The 25,409-nt window shown below is 46.7% G+C and overlaps 1 protein-coding gene across 1 annotated transcript in view; it reads right to left on the bottom strand.

The window, feature by feature from the left end:
* Window positions 1-2,061: 2,061 nt before the first annotated feature.
* Window positions 2,062-25,409, bottom strand: part of LOC142487670 (1-aminocyclopropane-1-carboxylate synthase-like protein 1) — a 79,414-nt gene continuing 56,066 nt past the window's right edge. The window contains exons 11-14 of the mRNA XM_075587360.1: window positions 10,782-10,923; window positions 10,173-10,315; window positions 7,481-7,634; window positions 2,062-3,490 (exon numbers count right to left, since the gene is read on the bottom strand). Coding sequence (XP_075443475.1) covers window positions 3,378-3,490; window positions 7,481-7,634; window positions 10,173-10,315; window positions 10,782-10,923 — 552 coding nt within the window. The 3' untranslated portion in view covers window positions 2,062-3,377. The remainder of the gene's footprint in view (window positions 3,491-7,480; window positions 7,635-10,172; window positions 10,316-10,781; window positions 10,924-25,409) is intronic.

Genomic DNA, 25,409 nt, shown 5'->3' with positions numbered 1-25,409 from the left:
GGTAAAATAATAATAATCATCATCATCATCATATCTCCCCCAGCACCCCTCATCATCATTCTCATATATCTCCCCCAGCCCCCCCATCATCATCATCTTCATATCTCCCCCAGCACGCTTAATCATCATCATCCTAATATTTCCCCCAGCACCCTTCATCATCATCGTCCTATCTTACCCAGCACCCCTGATCAACATCATCCTCATATCTCCCCAGCACCCTTCATCATCATCCTCATATACCCACCCCCCTGCATCTCACATCTCCCTCTCTCCTCCCCTTCATCATCATCATCCTCGTATCTCCCCCAGCACCTTTCCTCATCATCCTCATATCTCCCCCAACACCCTTCATCATCATCCTCCTATCTTCCCCAGCACCCCTGATCAACATCATCCTCATATCTCCCCCAGCACCTTTCCTCATCATCATCCTCCTATCTTCCCCAGCACCCCTGATCAACATCATCCTCATATCTCCCAGCACCCTTCATCATCATCCTCATATACCCACCCCCCTGCACCTCACATCTCCCTCTCTCCTCCCCTTCATCATCATCATCCTCATATCTCAACCAGCACCCGTCATCATCATCCTCATATCTCCCCCAGCACCTTTCCTCATCATCCTCATATCTCCCCCAACACCCTTCATCATCATCCTCCTATCTTCCCCAGCACCCCTGATCAACATCATCCTCATATCTCCCCCAGCACCTTTCCTCATCATCATCCTCCTATCTTCCCCAGCACCCCTGATCAACATCATCCTCATATATCCCAGCACCCTTCATCCTCATCCTCATATACACACCCCCCTGCATCTCATATCTCCCTCTCTCCTCCCCTTCATCATCATCCTCATATCTCAACCAGCACCCGTCATCATCATCCTCATATCTCCCCCAGCACCTTTCCTCATCATCCTCATATCTCCCCCAACACCCTTCATCATCATCCTCCTATCTTCCCCAGCACCCCTGATCAACATCATCCTCATATCTCCCCCAGCACCTTTCCTCATCATCATCCTCCTATCTTCCCCAGCACCCCTGATCAACATCATCCTCATATCTCCCCAGCACCCTTCATCATCATCCTCATATACCTACCCCCCTGCATCTCACATCTCCCTCTCCTCCCCTTCATCATCATCATCCTCATATCTCAACCAGAACCTGTCATCATCATCCTCATATCTCCCCCAGCACCTTTCCTCATCACCCTCATATCTCCCCCAACACCCTTCATCATCATCTTCCTATCTTCCCCAGCACCCCTGATCAACATCATCCTCATATCTCCCCAGCACCCTTCATCATCATCCTCCTATCTTCCCCAGCACCCCTGGTCAACATCATCCTTATATCTCCCCTAGCACCCTTCATAATCATCCTCATATACCCACCCCGCTGCATCTCACATCTCCCTCTCTTTCCCACCATATGCCTGCCTCAGGCGGCGGTGGCCAGGAGGCGGCGGAGGCAGTGTGCAGGATGCGGCTGCGGGCAGGATGCGGCTACGGGCAGGAGGCGCCGGCGGCGAAGACTGCACACATGCACGCGCTTGCTAGCAGCAGACAGCTCTACGGAACTCTGGTTGGGAATCACTGCTCTAGCCCAATGATAAGTTAATGAGGTTTTATGTACACTCCCTGCATAACAACCACTAGCAAGACATAGGACAGGATAACAGATCAATAATGCCCTCTCCCCCCCCCCCCCCGCCCGCCGGCATGTCTCTTTCTGTCCTCCTCCCTTTACCCCCTGGCAAGTATGTCTCTCTTTTCTTCCACTTCCCCTCCTCCCCCTCCCCCCACCCCCCAAGCCTGGCATGTTTTTTTCCTGTTCGCCTCCCCGCCACCGCCAGCATGTCTTTCTCTGTTCTCCCCTCCCCCCACCCACCTCCCAACATGTCTTTCTCTGTTCTCTTCCAACCCCCCCTCCCCCACTACGCCCCCACTCCCCCACCCCCTACCTCCAAACATGTCTTTCTCTGTTCTCATCCCCCCACCCTTTGGCATGTCTATCTCTATTCTCCCCCCCCCCCCCACTTGCATGTCTTTATCTGTTCTCCTCCCCCCTACTGGGAAACCTGCTTCTGAGGGAAGATTATGCAAGGAGACAGCAGAGAGATGATACTGGGGTCAGCCCAAGACGTAATACAAACACTGCTTTACTATATGTTCTCTCCAAACCCTGATTCTCTTACCTCCCCTGTTCCCCATGTGCATTTTGTGGATGCAGGGATCATGAAGGAAGGGCGAGGTTTGGATAGAGTATCAAAGTGTGCATGGAATATGAAAATAGGCTTAGGATGTTAGATTTCTTTATAAATGTACATATGGGCAGTGCAAAATGGCAAAGCTTTTTTATTTTGCTTACATCGCGTTAAAATATATGTGCAAATGTTGGTCAGTATGGATATTAATTCACGATGGTCCAAGAGAAGACTGCGTTTAATTCTAAGGCCGAGTCCATAGACGGACAGGCCGTGCTGAGCCGTGCGGACGCTCCGCGCTGAGCCCCTGCAACCTCAATGAGGATGCCTTGAGAGGGGGCTCACGCGAGCGTCCGCAGGCGTGCTGACGAGTTGGAGTTTTCAGCCGAGCGCCAAGCTGTTTTTCAGCGCGCTGTCGGCTGAAAACCTCCAATCACAGCACAGCAGTGTCAACGTCATGGCGCCGCGGGCGTCGCGGGCGATTGGCCCAGCGACGTCACTGCCCCGCCTCCCTCAGTCTCCCCCCGCCTCCGATCGCGCCCGCTGGCTCGCCTGCATGGGCATGAAATCGCCCAGATTTCAGCAGGCGAGCCTCAGCGTCAGCGCGGCTCGGATCTCCTCACCCCTCTATGGCCCGGGCCTAAGGCACCAACATATTCCGCAGCACGGTACAATGAGGGTGCAGCAGGGTGTCTCAACTCCAGTTCTCAAGATCCCCCCAACAGGTCAGGTTTTCAGGATATCCCTGCTTCAGCACAGGTGTCTCAATCAGTGGCTCAGTCGAAGAACCTGCTTCAGCATAAGTGGCTCAGTCGAAGAACCTGCTTCAGCATAAGTGGATCAGTCCAAGACAGTCACTGATTGAGCTACCTGTGCTGAAGCAAGGATATTCTGAAAACCTGACCTGTTGGGGACTGGAGTTGAGAACCCCTTGGGTTCAGAGTTATGTATGTTACATAAACAGAATTACATAAGGACATAAGGACAAACAAGCGCACACAGATACAGCAGGTAACGAGGGCTCTGCTCATGAAAGTTTACAATTAGAGGGAATAAGGGGTAATATTGAATCAAATGCTAAAGTGGGAGTTAGTATGATACAGGACATTTAATGACCAGACTGGAATGTGGCTGTACAGCGCCATATACTGGTGGCATCACATAATTGGCAAAGGCTTTATCTTGCTGAAGTTAGTTTCCTGTATCTGATACTGTATTTCCAGAGTCTGTTCTGGTGTCTCTTTCAGCAGTTTCCGGAGTCTCTGTAAACCTGGTAAAAAAACAAAAATTATAATATTGGCAAAATAACAGAAAATGCTTTATGTGTGTCAACAGCAGGGAGGATATTATAGTACTGTAGCTGCAAAAAGTGCATGTCCCTGCAGAAAGAGCCCTTTTCACTCGGATATGCAGGTTCCCGTATTCTGAAAGCCCATCTCGCATGTTTAAACCGCGTGAGAAAGGCTTTTTTAGAAGCGGTTTCATTCTGGCTCGGCAAATCCGAGTGGCATGACAAAAATGGGTCAAAGTCGCAATTTTTGCAAACTCACTGGAATTCAAATCAAATCAAATAAAAAAATTCAAAACCACTTTGAATAACATGCAGATTTTGAGGTGTCAACTTAAAGCTGCAGTTCAAACAATATCCTACATGTTTTTTTTAATAATTCAGTTCTGTACTATGAGATAATACTTGTAGCATTTTTTTTGAAAAACAAACACTTTTGAGACATTTTTAATGTATTCTAATGTAACAAGCATTTTTGTTTCTATGTATGTGTCTTTATTTATACAGCGCCATTAATCTACATAGCGCTTCACAGCAGTAATACACATGACAATCCTATAAATAAAAAATAATACAAGTAACAGATCATAGGAATAAGTGATTCAGACATAAAAGTAACATTTAGGAAAAGGAGTCCCTGCTCTGAAGAGCTTACAATCTATTTGGCAAGTAGCAAGAATATATAGAGACATTAGGAGGACGTTCTGCTAAGTGCGTCAGCAAGGGGCCAAAGTTTATGTATGAGGTGTAAATTACCAGCCACGGAAATACTCATATGCTTCCTTAAGCAGGTGTGTTTTAAGGTGGGTCTTAAAGGTGGATAGAGAGGGTGCTAGTCAGATATTCAGGGGAAGGGCATTCCAGAGGTGTGGGGCAGTCAGTGAGAAAGGTTTAAAGTGGGAGAGGGCTTTAGATACAAAGGGGGTAGAGAGAAGACATCCTTGAGCAGAACGCAAGAGTCTGGATGGTGCATAACGAGAAATTAGGGCTGAGATGTAAGGAGGGGCAGAAGAGTGTAAAGCTTTAAAAGTGAGGAGAATAATGGAGTGTGAGATGCGGGATTTGATAGGAACTATAGCAACCATTTACAAAGTCGCATCCCCTTCCTTTTCTGAAACAGGCTCTGGCTCTTGAGTCCTACCCTCTCTTTAGCAGTGCATCAATAGTATCTAGCGCCTGCCTGGTCACATGATCTTCCACACAGAACTTTGCATCTTTGGTAATCTTCTGCAGCCCTAACCCTAAGGCCAGGTCCCCGCTGGCTACTGCAGCGCCCGCTGTGGCGAACGCTGCATGGACAAGAGCTGCCCCACAATATGGCCAGGCCCGTTGCAAGGGGGGGCCGCCGAGCTGCGCCGACAAACTCCTGCTCTCAAGAAAATTGAGATCAGGACTCGCGACGGAGCGCTAGGCCACGCCCCCCGTCGGTTCAGCCAATGAGGGTGAACCTGCCGGGTGACATCACGTCCGCACCCCAGTCACCCCTCCGTCACGTCCCCCCCCTGACTTTCCCGCTGCATCTCACTGCAGACCGGGGGACTCAGCTGCACGCGCCACCAGCCACACAGACGCACGTGCAGCGCAGGCAGCAGGCCGTAGCCTAACATTGATATAAAGAACCCCCCGAGCCGAATCTTCAGCAATAGATTACAGGAGAACGGATCGATCGGCAATTTAGCTAATTACATGTCAGTGTGCAGATTGCATTGATGCAGATATTGATTGGAATTTTTTTTTTTTTAAACGTAGCATGAACTGCAGCTTTAAGCCTTGCGCGACAGCCTCAATAGATGTGGAATTGCATCATTACAAGTCACACAACCTATTTCAGGTCTGCTGAGCATGCACTTACTTTATTAATATGCCCAATTAAATACAGTATTCTATTTTAATTTCTGTTCTTCTACAACACTGGCTAACTCATGATGTACTTTGCAGACATTTTTTTTTTGCCTTTTTGGGTAATAATTGCCATAGTCTAATACTTCAGTAGTTAAGAATGTTTTCAAAACATACATTTATATACATTATCTGTCCAAATATTTAGCATACATCGATACATCGATACATGTGTATGTAGTTATTATATATTAGCAGGTAGCAGATTAGCTATGAAGAAGCAACAAAGCACATATTTGGACATCATTAACAGTTTGCATGCTTTGTTTAAACAGAAGCAAAACAAAAATTACTAGATGAATTCATATTGTTAACAAGTTATTATTTAATATAATATTTTGTGGCCATCGGGTAAAGATAACTAATTACTTAAATTGCTTATTTCAGTTTGATCGTCATGTTGATTTGTTATTTTTTACATGGAATGAAGCAGGGAGTCTCCAAAGCTGAACCCGATACACTTCAGCTCTGGAGAACTACTGCTTACAGAGATATTGACATCCAAAGGAGATGCCGGTATCTACTGCATGTTTAAAGTTCCCATGTCACGCGAGCCTATAGGAAGCTGCACCGGGTGATGTCACGGCTTCCTATTGGCCTGCAGCGCATGAGAGCTTTGAAAAGAGGCAATGACGTGATCCCTGCTAGCTGAGCAGAGTGCTTACCGGCACCCCCTACGCTGGTAAGTATCTCGGGAAGCGGGGTGGCCCCGGAGCTGAAATGAATAGGATTCAGCTCCAGGGATCCTCTGCATCAACAAAAAAAAATCAGTCAAAAAAATCTCTCATTTGGATTGCCGCTTTAAGCAATATTTATTGAAAGCATGTTATTTTTAATATTGAAATGTATCATTTGATTCTACCCCTTTTTGGTACTGGTGGTTGTGCAGCTGTTAATGCTGCTTCAAAACAAAGTACAACCCGCGAGGAATGGCTGTTTAAACACACAGAATGTTCATTTTAATGGACGCAATGTAATAGATGCGATTTCTGTTACAGAATGCGGCTATACAAAGAAAAGGAGAGCGCTGGAAAAACAACATAAACTAAAGAGCAAATACACTTCGAAAACGCACAAAGGTCCTGCTCGAGACCTCAGAATATAGGAGAAAATATAAATCAAGATATAAACACACTACTCACACGCCATGTTTGAGCACACATAAGAAAAGGTATCTTTCTGGGGTCCTCAGCTCAGTGTCTTCCCCCTTCGGTGAAATGGCCCAGGGATTCAACAGGACGACCACGAATAAATCCTCTTCCCATCAGAATGTCTTTTAGGGCTCAAGGTATATACCCTCCTCAGATTGGACCAACCACTAGGTGGTGAGTGGCTAGCGTCTCTCCATCTGGAGCTAGTTCCAGGGCTTCTCCGTGCTTGCTCTGCCTCTTCCTTCCGGCCCCGGGATAGATTTCCCCTCCCCGGTAAATGAAACCACCCGCAGTAATGTCTCACACTGTGCGGGGCCTTCTTCTCATTAACACAAGAATACTACCCCGTTCCCAAGAATACTACCCCGTTCCCAAGAATACTACCCCATTTCCAAAAATAAGAAAAAAATGGCCACATGGTCTTACACCAATGGTGAAATGACATTGTGGCTTTCTATTAGTGAACCCAACTGCTATCTTTGATTTGTTATTGTTTTAATAATATTGTTTTAATAAATTATTTACCAACAAATTAAACATTTCTCTGGAACCAGGAAATTCCTGGAGCTGTAAATTCAGAAAATAAAGTTGTTGTTTTTTGTGTTAAGGGATTGCTGCTTTCATGCATCTCAGACTCTCTAATACAGACATTATTATCATTGACACATTACAAATGGTCACTCCCTGCTCCAAGATGGACACTTCCTGACCCCAGAGAAGAAAGTAAAAATACAGTATTACACTAATTTTATTTTAGGTTATTATACCCAACAAAATCAGGGCACAGTCCAGTCGCTAAGTTTTTGAACACCTGTCATTCCTTTTCTATTTACTTTTCATTAACTTTTTAGGGGGAAAAAACTGCAAGATAGTTTGCTGTAAATGTTAAGGTTCTTTGTGACAATTAACAGGTTTCACATACCTAATTGCAGAACATCACTGGACACTGAGAAGATCAGACGAAACCATCCAGGCTCGTAGCAGTCAAAGGCTTTCCCAGGAGCAATGTAGAGTTTCCCTGCTGTAAGCTTCCTCCATAATTCCATTTCAGCCTCAAATGTCTGTGACTTCAAGAACTACCAAAAACACATGTTTACAGACCAATAATAAAGCATTAAATTAATGTGCAATCATGATGATGTGCACCTGTTTTATTAAATAAACTTTTTTTTCTTTTAAACGACACCTCTACAGATTTTGTTTACTGACCCATTGAATATTTAGGGGCCTATTCTAGTAGCTTTGATAAAATCACTGTCATCTCGAACGATGTAACATGACCCCATTGAACAGTTTGACATTTGTGTTATCACGGTATTCAGAAAGAATCTGAAACCATTTCCACAAGTCTCAAACCGCGAGGTAGGAAAATGCCAATACCGTACGGGACAGCAGTGATGGTATCTCAGCCTCTCTCAGTTCTTCCCCGTGTGATCTGGCCGCAGTCTGTAAGAGCTGAAAGGAGAGAGCTGTACAGAGAGAGCCACATCTCCCTGCACAGCTCTTACAGTTGATTGCACTTTTTATTAACATAGTATTGAAGAAGGGGGTTTCCGGAGCAGAACCGCATGGATTTCAACCTCGGGACCCCCTGCTTCCTGAGTTACAGGAATCAGTATGGTGTGCCGGTATCTCCTGTGCATTTAAATGTCCCGATCACGTGACGCGGGACATTTAAACATTGCAGGGGGATACCGGCATCCCATACCTCTGCACTTGTCTCCGACAGGGGTCTGAGGCAGCAGGACTGTGTCCCAGTGCCCTCCTCTTAACCCAAGCTAGGCTGGCTGTCATCCTGCTCTGTCTCACGCTGTGCCCATCCAACACAGAAGGCTCCCTGTCTGGGATGAACTTCTCAGAGGACCTAGCTCACCTGTAGCAATCCAGCTCACCACCATCTGTCACCTTCGCCTCCATTTCCACCACCAGCAGTCCTCACTTATAACTCTCTGCCACAACTGCTGTTGCCAGCCCTCCTCCCTGGATTGAGCCTCTGATTAAAGACAAAGGAGGAGCTCCTGGACATCCAGAGTCGACATTTTGCAGCACAAAATCTTCAATGGAGAGGCGCAGAATGCCTGCTACCCAAGCCTGCCCACAACCTTCATCACCTCCCTCCCAAGGTCCCTCCCCTCAGGCCATGTCGCACCCCTCCCACAAATCTTAAAACCCCCTTATTTGCAGAGATGCTAAGGAAGGAGGTGAAGTGGAGGGGCAAGCCTTGCCCTAGCAGTCATGCCACCCTTACATATAGCTCAGTTCTACTTTGTCTGCGGCCTATCACCTGCACAGCAGTGATTTACATCTGCAGTGCTCCATAGTAAGTCACAGAACAAATGAATGTTATCACAAATCTGGCTCCCATATGCTCCATGAGTCCCGTCTCTTAGGAAGCCATCGAATTAGCAGCATTAGGAAGTCTTAACAAAGCAATAAAAATAAAGGTTTTACTTTAAAAGTGACAAAAACCCTCCACCGTACAGTGTGCAGTAAATAAAAATACCACTTGGGTACATTTGCATGTCTCAAACAGGTCTGCAACCCTGTCTTTCCTCATTATCGCTTAGCAAACAGTGCTTCCACTGCAGCCAGGAATTCTGGGTAATGTAATGCAAATGAACAGTGTCACTCTTTACTTCTCATCCATTTAGACAGGGACCCCTATAAGCCTATGCCTGCCATATTACACAGCGTTTTGCAGCACAGTCTGGGATAAAGAAGTGCACAGCCAGTAAACCTACTCACAGACAGCTGTTTCCACCTTTTGGGCCTCATCAGTGCGAGGTTGGTTGCTGGCTATGCACCGTGAAGCTGGTAAGTGGGTTATAACCAGACATTAAAAAAGTTATGGGGGGTAAAAAAAAGTGACAAAAACCCTCCACCATATAGCAAATAAAAATACCACTTGTTACACTGCGTCCTGCCACAATAAAATGACGAGCACATATTCAGAATTCTGGAGTTTTGTAAAATGTCCCATTAAATACAATTGTGTATGATAGTGAAAGGCAATTCTGCAGCTCAACTCATTGAGGGTTTATTCATTATATTACAAAAGCAATTGTTGGTGGTTATAATGTCCATTCAAGTACGTGGCTTCTAGCAGTTCATAATGGCTGTTGCCAGTTTAGTGATTATGTAACTAAGTAAGTAGCACATCAGGCCGCGTCTATAGTGCCGTCGATGGCGACGGCGACACGACGGGTGACGTCAACCGTCGTCACCGGCAAAAGATATATTTCGCCAGGCAGCGCGGGTTTCCGGCCATTTGATTGGTTCAAGGGCCGTCACATGAGCCCTTGAAAAATCAAATTTTGCCGGCTACCAGTTTTTGTGACGGCGACGTCGCTCCGTCGCATTGTCGCCGTCGCGCTTACTATAAGCGCACGCAGCGGCGGAAATGCATTTGTTTTCAGGCGACGTCGCGTTGCCGACACTATAAGCGCGGCCTAAGAGTTAAATTCTTAGATAAGGACATCTTTTCGTACTATGTAAAAATGAAGGTTGTGGAGTGGCTGAACAGCATAGCTTCTATAGAGTTCAAGTACGATTGGTTTAGCTTTTTTGTTTTATAATCTTTGTTGTTAGACATTTATTATTTAGAAAGAACATACTTTTCTGAGGTCTGCCCAGACGTAGAGCCCTGCGGAGTGCTTGAGAACAGGTATTCCAAGACCTCGCAGTCCAGTGACAAGCATCTTCCAGGAATCCTTTAGTCGTTGTTTATTAGTGGGGAAGAACACATTTTCCAGCCAGTCTATGGAGAAGGAAGAACAAAGGAGGGTCTGTGAATCAGGCAGACTCCATTGGCATTAGTAGAATGATTAAACCCATTGCATGCCGAAAGAGCCTGTAACTCATTGTAGAATAAAATGCTCCTAGAACGGAAGGGGTTAACAGTCCCATTTTAAATTAAATGAAACCTTATTTTCTATGACATTTACTATATAAACATAATTAATTATCCACAGCCAAGATCTAACAAATAATTTTGAGCATAAAACAATGCAATAAATAATAAATCTGCTCTCCGTCATTTTATGTTATGTCAAACATCCTCTCTCCTAATGCTTGCTTCTGTTCCTCATAATTGGTGCTCATATAATGGGGCTGCCAAATCACAGAGCCAAATTGAAGGAAATCACATTGTCATTTCCAGATGCATGTTGCAATTGGCAACCTTAGTCTCATTTTAACTTTAAAACTAGAAGGTTTACACTAACCTCTGTCGCTCAGTAGTTGAGTGAGCATATACTGAATAGGTCCTGGGCATTGATGGAAAAAAGCTAGGCGACTCATAGCACTGCAAACCTGTTCGTTTCTGGTATACAACATTCCTACTCTGAAACCGCTCATTGCAAAGTCCTTAACGGGAAGACAAGAGGAGAAAAGACAGCTACATTCCCGGTGCAAAAACTAGAGCAATTTATCATAGAGGTGCTAGGTCAGTATTTAAACCACTGGCATTTTAAAAGGCTAATACAATATCACTTCCAATAATGCTTCAGTATTGGACAATAATGAACTATCATGGGCCACAATTTGCCAAAGACCAGTAACTCTCAAATGCAAATAAAGAGCTGCAGTGGTGGAGAAGCATTTAACACGAAAGAAATCTGTACTTGTCCTCCCACCAATGAAGGACTTGACATACTATTTGTAATTCTTGCGTCCGTTGATATAAATTAAGCCTATATTTTGAAAAAGTACATTTACTGAACAAATTGATGAAATTAACGTGCATATTTAAAGTGAAGCATGACGTTGAAGTTAAAATGTAACATAAAATGAGCGTCACACTGAAAAGAAAAGCACTGCTTAAGAAGTTCAAAGTATGTTATTAGTTTTCATTTTCCATTTTCTTACAAACTACACACAGTTTTCAGTTTCAGAGAAATATTACAGTTCATTCATTTTGTAGGGTCACTGAAATATGGTGGGAGTTGTGTATTTTGCTTGGATCAACCCAAATCCCTACCACTTTGCAATCAATGCACCATTCTTGGATCATGTAGTTACTGTAATTATGATTAATTCATAAACCTTTAAAGAAACCAATGTGCATTATATATGGAATTTAGTGCTGACATCTTTTTATGTTGGGTGTTTAAAATTTGTTAAACACATTACCAATTTTCCTTTTTGTATTTCAAAGAATTGCTGTCCCATATTGAATGAAAGGCTTAAACTATTAATTCAACATAGAACTATATGCTTTCCCCACACTCTGGGAGATCTGCCTATTACAGGGTGTACGGTGCTGGCTACCTGCTGGTTCACAGGATTCTGAGTCATGCGCTGGTAGTAGTGGGGTCATCCGGACAGGCTTCTGGGGTAATTGATTGGTCTCTATCTCATGGTGATCAGCTCCTCCATCCAGTAGTATGAAGGCAATCTCCTGCAGGAGAACTCACTCTACTCCCCTCAGATAGATTGCACACCAGGCAGGAGTATATTTGAACAACTGGAACCTTTATTCCTTTCCTCTTCATAGTGATCAGAAAATCACCCGGTGCTCTAGTGGTAGTAGTGTTTATAAGTGAAATGCCAATTGGCTTCAGAAATCACAAAGAATAAGTGCAAAAATGTGACATTGTGGTGATAGAATATACAAATGTGATATTAAATAAATAAATAAGATATGACCGATGGCTTGTTGCTTCAACCCACGATGAACCTTCCTCTTTGGTTCTTAATGATGCTGATTGTGAAGAATGCATGGAGCTCCATATGCACTAACTGGTTCCTTGAGCTCCCGAATTCTTCACAATAATATTCCTCTGCATACACAGCATAACAGTCTCTGTCTTCACGGTACAACCAGCCTCCAGATGGTTCCTGGACATCCACCCCCATCCATGGGCACCGAGGGCAGTCCTTACTCTTCCCTGACTCCTTAATAGTTAGGGGAATGATAATCACTCCTCACTCCCCCAAGGGGAGGGGACAGTAGGTGCCAGAGCCCTGCACACCTCTGCGTGATACCTGTCTCTCTCAAGAGGGGAGAAACACTGATTGCATTTGGGTGTGCAGCTCCTTAAGTATAGAGGGGGAAGGTACAAGGTCTGAGCCCAGGATTGGGCAGAACATTGTATTGTATAGATAAGCCCGCCTCCACCCCTGTCACTCAAAGGAGCTGCCTGCTTGTGGGGAAAACCCTGGATTAATCCTGACACTGCCGCACTGTTACCAGAACACATGTCAGGTAGGGCAGATTAGTAGCCAAACCAGGTATGGCTACACTCTCCCTATGGTGGAAAATCCAATGTCCTCACTTGGAGCCAAATTTGGAGTACCATCCTTGAGCTGCTGACCTGGAATAACACAACACAGTTTATTACCAACAACGGTTGGTACACAGTTGATATTGCAGCCAGATATATGTAATCAGATACACTTTCTCTAACAGTAGGTACCCCGGTCACTCCCAACATGGAGAACCTTCCTACCTTTTAGTAGTAATGGTACCGGTCAGGCTTTTTAACAAGTGCACCTGTAATATCAGTTACTGTTACTGAGAACGTCCTCGGGGTGTCTTTCGGACAGGTACTCTACCCTGTCCATATAAATTGACCGCCCCGCCTTCCATACCCCTACGAGGCATGTAATACGTTCTTCTGTATGATAGAACGTACTCCTACATTTTGAGGTCAGGTAAGCCCTGATGACATCCTTCAGCCACTTTCTCCCTCATGATGGATTCAGGGACGTAAGGGATTGCCTGTATCTCTGTACAATTAAATGTTCAGCCCGGCTGAAGCCTATGACCCTCAGCCTGTCCTAGTAATACCCAGAACAGTGATTCTTGAGTGGGTTGCTCGTAGAAATTAATCACTAGCCCCTGGGGCTGTACAATACCCAATCTGATCTCCTGTTCCCTCCTCCTAATGTCTTCAGCAGTCTCCTTTGGTTCTCCTTTGGGGAGAACTCCCCATCTACCATGTCCCCATTAATAAGCAGGAACCTAGTCCTTGGCATGTATGGGACATACCCCTAGAACATGGTGTCCCACCATGGCAGTGTTTTTTCTACAGGCCCAGCCTGTGCTGACTCAGATACCCCCAAAGTCTCTGTTTTGTAGGAGGCAGTGGATTTGCCCCCATAAGAAACCACAATTTCAGTGGTCTCGTCCTCCCCGAAGCAGACGTCAAATTCCCACTCCCTTCAGTCCTGAGAAGGCTTTAGGGTCTTCTTGTGGCTATGGGCCCGTCGCTTAGAGCCCTTTACCCCACATGCATTTGGGAGGAAGCAATAGTGGCTGGTGCTAGGGCCCTAGGTCTCTTAATGTCTTTATTAAAGTCCATTGTTTCGGCCCTGCCCTGACTGGTCACAGTATGTACCATAACAGTCTCTGGGTCCGCAGGTTTCCTGTGACCCCGGCCCATCATGTGGCCATAATGCTGGTCAATCTGTAGTTTGGAAAGGTGAGTACTCACCGGAGCGGTTGCAGCAAAGTCCTCGTCGGCCCCGGTGGTCACCTCTACAATGACGTCATTTTGTTCCGGTCTCACAGTATCTGTGTAGAGATCGAGGTCCCGCCCCAGAAGTGCGTTGACATCCAGTCTCTGCTGAAGAGTGTCGCAGTCCTCTGCGTTGGAGGAGGCGCCGGCCGGCACCTCCTCACCAGAAGTTTTCCGGGCTCCTGCAGGAAGTAAGGTGGTGGACTCTTACTGCTCCACTGACTCACCAACACCATGGGACTCTCAGGATACACCCCAGATATGTCGGCCATACCTCCGGACGCTCCTCTGCTGCTCATGCCGCACCATCGCTTGGCGTCGAGCCCTTGCAGATCTTTGTAGGACAGAAAAGCTTGCAACTCTTTTGCAAAAACCATGCGGTCCTGATTTTCGGCGGGAACCACCATTTTGTATAGCGCAGTCCATGAGGTGATTTCCCTTGTGAGGGAACCGCCATTATAAACGCAATAAAGTACTTGACTGTGCGGTCTCCACAATTCCTACATGAACCCGCTCTTCTTGAACTACTGCAACACATGGTTAGCCGACTAGCTGAGTGTACATATACCCCAGGATAGGCAAAGCTCTTCCCAGTATGCTGCACACGATCACAGTCCATTGTAAGTATGCCTGTGGCTCCCTGTGCATCAATGATTAGTGATATTGTGGTAGTTCCTCCAGCAGAGGCTCACGTCACCTGCAGATCAGGCACCCCTCCTCAGACCCTACCTAGCAGGACCTTACGTCACCCTGCTTATGGCCCTGACATTCCATATCCTTGGCAGAAGTTTCTGGGCCCCTGGCTCTAAAACCCCCCCTTCACGCATTCTACACCTATCAGTCCTCAGGGTGCCTCAGAACACAGCAATAGCCATCTGCTTCAGCACAGCTTGCCCTCTAGGTTAGCATAGGCTGAAGCTCCCTAGCGGGGAAGTTGGGCCCTGTTATGGTATGCAGGAGTCCCCTAGAGCTACACCTAGCCTCTCTTCCTTTCACTGTACTCATTCTGGAAGCATACCTCATATCATGCTGCTTTGCTGAAAGCCTGTCCTGATGATCTCAGCAGCGCCTCCAAATGTAACGGTGTTTCCCCCACTCTCTGGGAGATCTGCCTATTATAGGGTGTATGGGGCTGGCTACCTGCTGGTTCATAGGATGCTGAGTCATCTGCCAGTGCTAGTGGGGACACCTGGACAAGCATCTGGGGTAATTAACTGGTCTCTATATCATGGTGATCAGCGTCTGCATCTGCTGCAGGCTCCAGTAGTATGAAGGCAGTCTCCTGCAGGAGAACTCACTCTACTCCCCCCAGATAGATTTAGAAAGAGAAACAATTCTTCACCCAAATGTAATTGATGAGGGGCCATCAAAAAAGAAGATTGACTTCCAGTCTACATTCATTACACAATACAATCGAGAAGCGAATAAAATCAAAGATGTAATTTTTAAACATTGGCATGTCCTTAGAAATGACCCGATCCTGGGAAGTGAGATACCAGAAAAACCACATGTGATTTTTAAGAAAGCAAACAATTTGAAAAGCAGACTAGCCCCAAGTACCTTTAAAAAAGAAAAAAATAGAAATTTCTAGCACCAGATGGCTAAATTCCCCTATAGGTTTTCATAAGTGTGGTGGGTGTAGAGCCTATGAATTTGGTTAAAAAGAAAAAATACATTTTCAGTCAAACATAATGAAAGAAAGATTTAATACAACAGATTTTATTAATCGTACAATGTACTTTGTTGTTTATCTAATTGAATGTCCATGTGGACAGCAATACATAGGCCGCACCACCCTCCCACTGAATACAAGAATATTAGAACATATAGGAAATATACGAAGGAAATTACAGAGCCATACAGTACCAAAACATTTTGAATTATGTCATGGGAGCGACCCAAAAGGTCTGACTTTTAGAGGGATAGAAAGAGTGAAGGCTCATTGGAGAGGCGGCAACAGAGTGTCTCTCCTATCACAAAGGGAGACATTCTGGATACATAAAATGAAAACTATGAGCCCTGAAGGCATGAATGTTGATTTAGATATTGCCGCATTCCTATGACCCTATCACCATTAATATACTTTTATAAGTTTACCATTATGGATTTATTGCCTCATATATGTATTGTTTGCTTTCAAATGTTATGAATAATTTTAGTTCCAATATGTATTTTTATTTGTAATATTTTTAATATGATGATTTTTAACATATATAATCACATGTGTATTATAATGAAGAGATTTCGTATATATATATATATATATATATATATATATATATATATATATATATACAGTGTTCGACAAACCTATACATTTGCTCGCCCCGGGCGAGTGGATTTAACCCCCGGGCGAGTAAATATTGGCCCAAGCAGCACACGTTTGGTACTAGGTGGCGAGTAGATTTTTTGTGTGGCGAGTAGATTGTTTTGTGATTTGTCAACCACTGTATATATATATATATATATATATATATATATATATATATATATATATATATATATTCATATGTACTTAATTCTATTTTTCTTCTCTTCCTTTCTCACCCTTTCTAAATATACGTCATGAGAAATATGGATTTATAGTTTCCATTCATAGATAGTGTTTTCATGCTAGCATATGTCTCAGTACACTTATGAAAAATAGTGACGTCAATGATTCCCTTTTGGATGATGTGAGATGTTGGCCACATCATATAAGTAAAAGACAGATTTGTTTTATAATATTGTGATTTTATGTTAGAGGTAGGGGGTATAGTGTATCCTATCATGTTAAAGAGAGATTCTGTTTATGCTTCTAGCTGTAGTAAGTGACAGAAATGCTGTATTGTTCTCCGTTATTACACTGCTCCCATTGGTTTAGCAAGGACCAATCACGGCGCTTATAGGTTGGCCCACGGACCAATGAGAGTAAGAGGACTGCTACTTAAAGTAGAGAGATGAGAAGCCAATCATGGACTCCTGACGAAGCGACAACAGCGAAACGCGTTGAGTCGGAAGCACCCTGCTGACGCCACTCACCTGCTCTGGTCTGCACCTGGGATCCCCTTCATTCGGTGAACTCACCCGCGCCGCGATACCGGAAACGAAACGCCGGCAAACTGGAAGTGACGCGACGGGAGATTTGTGCAGAGGGGGTGAGAATTGGGAGGCAGAGTTCGCTTTTCTTATGTGCCCAGTACATGTTTTATTGATGTAAGCATACATCTATATGGTTTTTAGAGATTCAAATTGTTATTTTTATACGGTACACACTATGTTTGGCTTTTCGTTTTCTCAGTGACATCCAGACATCCCCAAGAACCCTAGGATACAGAGAGAGAGAGGATCTACACCAGGCCTTCCCAACTCGTAAAGTGAGAAGGGCCGAACTGCTCCGAGGAAAAAAAATTTGGGCCGCACGGGTTAAATCATCATCATCATCATCTTCATCTCTCCTCCAGCACCTCTCATCATCATCATCATCCTCATATCTCCCCCAGAACCCCTCACTATCAATCTTTACGATACTCCCCATCTATCTCTCATACCCCCATCTCTCCCCCTCACCCACACAATACCCCCCTCCACATCAAACACACAATACCCCCCTCCACATCAAACATACAATACCCCCTCCACATCCCCCCAGCCCATTCCATGTCAGCATCCCCCCCCCACAAGTCAGCATCCCCCCCATGTCTCTCTTCCCTCAATATGACACTCTCTCCCCCTCCCCTCAATATGACACTCTCTTCCCCTCCCCTCAATATGACACTCTCTCCCCCTCCCCTCAATATGACAGTCTATCCCCCCCCTGCACCTCACATCACTCTCTCCCCCCCCTGCACCTCACATCACTCTCCCCCCCTGCACCTCACATCACTCTCTCCCCCCCCCCTGCACCTCACATCACTCTCTCCCCCCCCTGCACCTCACATCACTCTCTCCCCCCCTGCACCTCACATCACTCTCTCCCCCCCCTGCACCTCACATCACTCTCTCCCCCCCCCTGCACCTCACATCACTCTCTTCCCCCCCCTGCACCTCACATCACTCTCTCCCCCCCTGCACCTCACATCACTCCCCCCCCCCTGCACCTCACATCACTCTCTCCCCCCCCCTGCACCTCACATCACTCTCTCCCCCCCCCTGCACCTCGCATCACTCTCTCCCCCCCCTGCACCTCACATCACTCTCTCCCCCCCTGCACCTCACATCACTCTCTCCCCCCCTGCACCTCACATCACTCTCTCCCCCCCTGCACCTCACATCACTCTCTCCCCCCCCCTGCACCTCACATCACTCTCCCCCCCCCTGCACCTCACATCACTCTCTCCCCCCCCCCTGCACCTCGCATCACTCTCTCCCCCCCCTGCACCTCACATCACTCTCTCCCCCCCTGCACCTCACATCACTCTCTCCCCCCCTGCACCTCACATCACTCTCTCCCCCCCTGCACCTCACATCACTCTCTCCCCCCCCCTGCACCTCACATCACTCTCCCCCCCTCCCTGCACCTCACATCACTCTCTCCCCCCCCCCACATGTCAGCAGCCCACCCCCCCCTCACATGTCCGCAGCCCACCCCCCCCTCACATGTCAGCAGCCCACCCCCCCCCCTCACGTCAGCAGCCCACCCCCCCTCACATGTCAGCAGCCCACCCCCCTCACATGTCAGCAGCCCACCCCCCCACCAGCCCGTTTTTCACACCCACCCCCCCCACCAGCCCGTTTTTCACAACCAGCCCGTTTTTCACCCCCCCACCAGCCCGTTTTTCACACCCCCCCCCACCAGCCCGTTTTTCACACACACCCCCACCAGCCCGTTTTTCACCCCCCCCCACCAGCCCGTTTTTCACTAACCAGCCCCCCCCCCCACACCATCCCGGTTTTCACAAGTTTTTTCACACCCACCCCCCCAGCACGTTTTTCACACCCACCCCCCAGCCCGTTTTTAAAACACACACACACACCTCTTAGATCAGCTCAGCACATCCTCTCTCCCCGGTACTAAGACCCGCCCCGGCATGCTCTGACCTCCCCGGCATGCTGCTATTGAAGAAGAAAAAAACACACGGCTGCCGCATCCTCCTCATGCTGCCCCCGCGCACCGCAAAACCTGGGGGCTGGGAGGGAGTGGGAGGGAGAGGGAGGGAAGAGGGATGAATCGCCGCCATTTTTTAAAACTTTTTTTTTCATTTATTTAATTAACTGGCGCCCGGCCAAAGTCATCGCGCCCGCGGGCCGTATGTTGTGCAGGCCTGATCTACACGATCATAACACATCATTCACTACCCACTTGAGTTTGGGTTACATGCTCGTTGATTTCAGATAAAATGTGAGTTCTGATTTTATAGAAGCCTACTGAATTTGGAGATACATCTATAGAGACTGTGTTGCACTATTGTGTTTATTTTTCATTCCACATATTCACCCCTGAATGAGTTGCGCTCCCCTTCAACTTCCACATGGCTACATATACAAAACATTTCTGGGGGATTTCATAATAACGTATGTGATCAGAGGGAAAATGTAAAACTAAAATTAGTTTACACAAACAGTAAGTACACTTAAAGAGGAGACCTGTGAGAATAGAAAAGCGTTGTACATTATAATTGAATCTATTAAAAATGTTTATGTTAGTCCATTTAATAGTATCACAATCTGAAGCAAATCTCTAATTCTCCTGTGAGAATAAGAAAGGTACAGTGTACAGTAAAAAACAGAGAAAATACTGTGCGCTACTATCTAACCCAGAATATGGAATATAAATAAAGTGCAGTGACTAAACCACATAAATAAGTGAACAAGAAATAAATCACAATAACCACAGTGAGGGTGTATAATGAAGAAATTATATCACATAACCGTGTACTGGTAGAGGCGTCTGCTGCTATAAACACAGGGGTGGCTCAGCACCCCCCACACTCTAAGAAATGGAAACAAAAGAAACAGCGCACAACGCCAAATAGTGAAGCAAGTAATGCTATATATTAGTAATTACAGGGTAATAAATCTGCGTACATCAAAACAGTGGAATAGGTGCATTTAGTGTGTTTCACACAAGTTACCACTCAGCAACTGTTGTCAGAAGAGTCTGGAGCTTTCTTCTCTCAGCGGGGGCGCTACGTTGGTTCAGGAGCAGGATTAATGTCCAAAACCCCTCATCCAGCAGTACATCGCTCCCAAGGGGATTTCCCTTTACAGCAACCAGGCTCCGTTGCAGGTATTGGTGCTTGGTGGGACCGCTCGCGCTTCCAAGCCGTCTGGTGCAGCTCGTGTAGCTCAGCGAGCAGATCCACTGTACGGGGGTGAGACCTCAGCTCTGCAAGGGTACACTCGGCGTGCCACGTTGTCGCTCCGTCGCGGGATACTGCGTGATGATGTCACAGTCTCCGCAACAGCGAGGGAACCGGCAGGGAGGCAGTCAAAGTCTCTCAAAGTCTCTCAGAGTCTCTCATAAGCCCAAAATTACCACCGGGAGTGATACTAGCAGGGTGAAGCCAATGGAGGCAATGGCAATATTAAGGCACTAGATAAAAATCTAGAGGATGATTTTTATCTAGTGCCTTAATATTGCCATTGCCTCCATTGGCTTCACCCTGCTAGTATCACTCCCGGTGGTAATTTTGGGCTTATGAGAGACTCTGAGAGACTTTGAGAGACTTTGACAAGCTCCAGACTCTTCTGACAACAGTTGCTGAGTGGTAACTTGTGTGAAACACACTAAATGCACCTATTCCACTGTTTTGATGTACGCAGATTTATTACCCTGTAATTACTAATATATAGCATTACTTGCTTCACTATTTGGCGTTGTGCGCTGTTTCTTTTGTTTCCATTTCTTACAGTGTACAGTAACTAGAACTACTTGTTTCAATGTGTATGCAGAACTCAAAGTGAATATTAGGCATTTATATGATACAGTACCACAGGAAAGATATTAAAAAAAAACAATAAGGACAAGCGCGAACCAAGGGATATCTAGAATACTAAACTAAACAGTGCATAGGTGCTGCATGATGTAGACTGTTTCCAGTCCAAGATCAGAGAAAATATCAGCGCAACCTCAAAACAAAGAGGAAAGAGATATACGGGGAAGTATGTCCAAATTTGAAAGCCGTAATTATGGTAAGATATGCACTTACATGAAGTGCCCAGGCCATAGGCACTTAAAAGTATCTTTAGTGGTTGGTCTCTCTGGTTAGAAATTTCTCTATGGAATAGTCATATGTGGAAAACAAAGAGCAAATATGAAAAACATTTATAAAAGTTTCAAAACAGGATAAACCCTAGCAACTCACAGATTGCCAGTTCTTTTAGGCTTAATGCAGAGTTCTGGAGTCAGTACAGCAATGGATCTCCTTCTCTTGTGTGTCCGTCTCCGCCGGTGTCTGCCATCCATTCCTGATTCCAGTCTTCCGTCCCCCTACACGTTTCACAGGGAGTTCCTGCTTCCTCAGGGGTCTGTAGTCTGTCTATGCATGCCAGTATTTTTAGCTCTCTCTATTAACCCTATCCACTACTATTTTAAATATACAATACTTGGGGAATTCTAGCACAATATCTCAGTTATTTTAAGACAATTATACAGACAGTAGATATACAATAGATCATATATTGAACTATTTAACTGGCAATCTGTCAGGAATAGCCCTGACATTGTTTCCTAGATCTCCCTCTCTCCAGTTCTTTTGTCTGTCCACCGAGTGTGCTGCTGTTTCTGCCTGCTCTGGGTTTTCCTCTGTTTGTCTCCTCTTGGGTGCTTCTGTCTTCTGTCTCTGACTGCTTTACAGTTTCCTGCACCTCCTTGCCTTTGTTTTGTGTCCAGACTCTCTCTGCCCTGATCTGTTTATGCTTCTTTCTGTATTGAGTCCTCTACATATTAAAGGCCCTTGCCTATGATTTGGCTTTCCCCCATTGGGTTCCTGCTCCCTGGTTTCAGTTCCTGCTCCCCTGCCTTCTTGCTGCCGAACCCTGGCTGTGACCCCGACCATCCTTGCCTGTTGCCAGCCACCAACCTGAGCCCGTGACCCAGACCATTCTTGCCTCCCCTGTGGTTCTGGCCACCGAGGTCCTACCAGTTCCAGGAGTCTCCCCCGTGACACAATCTGCGAGTTGCTAGGGTTTATCCCTATTTTAAACTTGATTAATGTTTTTCATATTTGAACTATGAGGCTGCTCTGTTTTCTTTACATACTGTATTACTTCCATGGAGAAATGAACCACTAACGATACCTTTAAGTGACAGTGGCCTGGGCACTTCATGTAAGTGCATATCTTACCATAATTACTTAAGCTTTCAAATTTGGACATACTTCACTATATATATGTAGCCATGTGTAAGATTGGTGTACATATCTCTTTCTCATGCTGGCAGTAAACCTGGTAAGTATGCAGGATTGCCAGCAACAATCAATGGAGGTTTGCCCTCAAACCCTGGTGAGGTGTCATATGTCCCCAAAGGAAGTGACAACATGCATTGTGCCCACACTTAGTGGTACAGAGCAGGTTTGTTCTCTGGGGGGGGGGGGGGGTGTGATATAAGACACAGAACTGCCTAAAGTTAGAAGTCAGTTTCCTGTTGTTGTGCTGCCTCTGTTCAGTGACAGGCACGTGAAGGTTTGCAACAGTGTTGCAGTGTCTCCTGCTAGCTGTGAGTCAGTAAGCAGATGCAGCAGAGTTAGAGGAGCTGACAGAGTTAGAGCAGCTCAAGAGAGAGACAGAGCAGCTCAAGAGAGTAGAGGTGGAAAGCAGATCTATTAGGGAGAAGGGACCTTCCTAATGGAGTGCTGCACAGAGATGAGTGGCTGAGCTGTTATCTGTGAGGGGCAGCTTGCGCATACCATGCAAATAAAGATGCCCTTGTTAAAGATACCCCCACTGTGTGAGTGTGAGCTTACTCAACAGTGGATTGCACCAAGAAGGAGTTCCTCACCAGGACCATCTTCCTGCGGAAGCACAGATCCTGATGAGGTGGAGGCGCTGCACATGAAGTAAGTTGGACTCGCACCCACTACCTCAGCTACCTGTCCTGATGACATCCCCTAATACCATCAAGCGGGAGACTCAGGAGTCCTGTTACTTGCAGGTGCACCACCATACACGATCAAGTAATGGGGACCGGTTAGACCACACGGGCCAATGTGAGATTGGGTGGGTCAGACAGGAGGGATACACCCGTTACATTTGGAGGCGCTGCTGAGAGACCTGTTAACAGGACAGGCTTTTGCTAGGCACACAATAGGAAACAGGGAGAGTGTCTTCTGCCACTTTGTGCTGCGTGGGACGGAACCAGGGGTAGTCAGGGAGCTGCTGGAGCTGCAGGCCGCAAAGACGCCTTGGGATCCTGCTATGGGTTAGTGAGTCTGGAGCCGGGGGCTATTGCTGTTCTAGTCACCTTGAGGTAGCGCTAGCGGGGGACGCCTGAAGGGATAAACTGGTAACTTAGGGCAGGAATTCTGGAAGGGTCCGCACTAGGCTAGCCATCAGTAGGTAGACGCCCAAAGTACTGCATGGAAGAGCCAGAGTACTCTAGTCTCCATTCCAGATCACTTGACCAAGGAGCACAGACTGGAGGAAAGCATTACAGTAGACACAGAAAGAGTGAGCCTAGCCTGAGGTAGTGCACACACGAGTCAGATCTACGTTAGGTACACAAGGTGGTGCACAAGGCATTTTATTGCATCGGTGTGGTAGCTGCACCGCAGAGTGGAGCTCCATGTGCGATAACAGAAATTATAACAGAGAAAAGAATGGCGACCGCAAGAATGGAGGCTCTCTCAAGCAGTGAGTCACACCTAAAATGGCGGCTCCCGCCAAGTCGGGCGAGCACCAGGACTGTACAAGAAATTGTTGCAGAATTCTGTCCGGGTTGGGTGCGAAAACCAGAGCCCCGCCTCTGCACTGTGAGTAGTTCAGCACAGAGTCAGAACCACTCCTTGGTAGAAAGTGCCCCTCCTCTAGAGAGAACCGTCAGAATGGAGGATCTGCAGAGCGCAGAAGGTCCAGGATGGCGGGCAAACGAGGAACACGCATATGAACTGTGCGTGGAAGAAGAACAAGCTACAGAAGAGACTTCTGTGAGCCTGTTGGAGACTGGCGTGACAGCCGCGGCTGCGCCGGGTTTGTCCTGTCTATGCTCTCGGGAAAGTACCCTCGAGACTAGTGAGGACGACAGTGTTGCTAGATGGGAGGAACGAAATGGACTTTGTTATCATTCAATATACAAACAGCCAAACGCTACCTCAAATGTGATGAAGAAAGATAGTACTAACCAAAATGGCGGTTCCCGCGTTCCCGGGACACCGCGTAGGCCAGCTGCAGAAAGTCTTGCAACTTTGCAGTTTGCTGATTGTTGGCCAGGATTGGCGCCAACGGGAAAACCCCACCCTGTTGGGGAGTTTGGCGCGAAAGCTGGAACCGCGCCCTCATGGACTATGACTCACTCCGCCCCTGTGCTGGGTCAGCCTACAAGTCTACGAGACCCTCCTCTAGAGTCCACCAGGGGGAGTGCCCACATTGAACTGCCAGTAGCAACTTCTGTTCCCCCTAAGAAAGAAACAGAATTCAGCAAAGCACAACCTCAGCTACCAGGGGCATGGCGGGCCAGAGGAGTGACTTACCCCTTTCTTTTGTGCCCGTGTATACATAAAGTGAGGAAGGGTGATATGATCTTTGCCTGTTATTCATTGCCTAAAGGATTCCGGGAAGTATCCAATGATGGAATCACCAGCTTGAGGTGTGAGGACTCTGATTGTGTATCTCTGGGAAAAGAACTTGTTTGGGGAGCTACTTTCTTTGCAAAAGGAGCAAACCAGCTTGTGTCTAGCCCTTATCTGCCTAAGCGTGAGAAGTTCCAAGCCCCGATGACAGAGACGGCTCCAGGTCCGGTTCCAAAATCGGAACTCCAGATGATGGAACCATTCCTGACGGAATCAACGAAGGGTAAGGTGACTGCCCAGGGAGAAGGGGGATTGCTACCACTGGTACCGGCGGAGCAGGACCGCTTCAGGCCGATGGCCCCCAGCGAATGCGAAGCGCCCCGTCGCTGTTCCCCTGCGGAGATGTCCCTATCCCCATCCTGTACTACTGAAGACAGTAGTCAACCAGCTGTGGTGATGCGCCAGCCGGCGGACCACACAAGTGAAGCTGAAGATAAAGAGACATTTATCCCATCTGCTGCGGACCCTGATGTAGGCCCGTGTGGCCTACAACGGCCAGTCCGGCCTACCACAGAGGAACCCATCGCAAGCCAGCGGAGTGGTGAGGAACCTCCTAACCCCCCACAGGTGCCGGTGGTGGCAACGGCGGAGAAAGGCCTAGCCCAGGCCCAGACGGAGCGGAGAGCAGAACCATCACTTCCGGTGGCGGATGTCGTTCTGGAGGAAGAGGTTCCGGTTGGGAACC

Source organism: Ascaphus truei, chromosome 2 (assembly GCF_040206685.1).
Source record: "Ascaphus truei isolate aAscTru1 chromosome 2, aAscTru1.hap1, whole genome shotgun sequence".
NCBI classification, from domain to species: Eukaryota; Metazoa; Chordata; class Amphibia; order Anura; family Ascaphidae; genus Ascaphus; species Ascaphus truei.
Note: the sequence above shows the minus strand (reverse complement) of the source record. Positions and strands in the feature narration are given on the sequence as shown.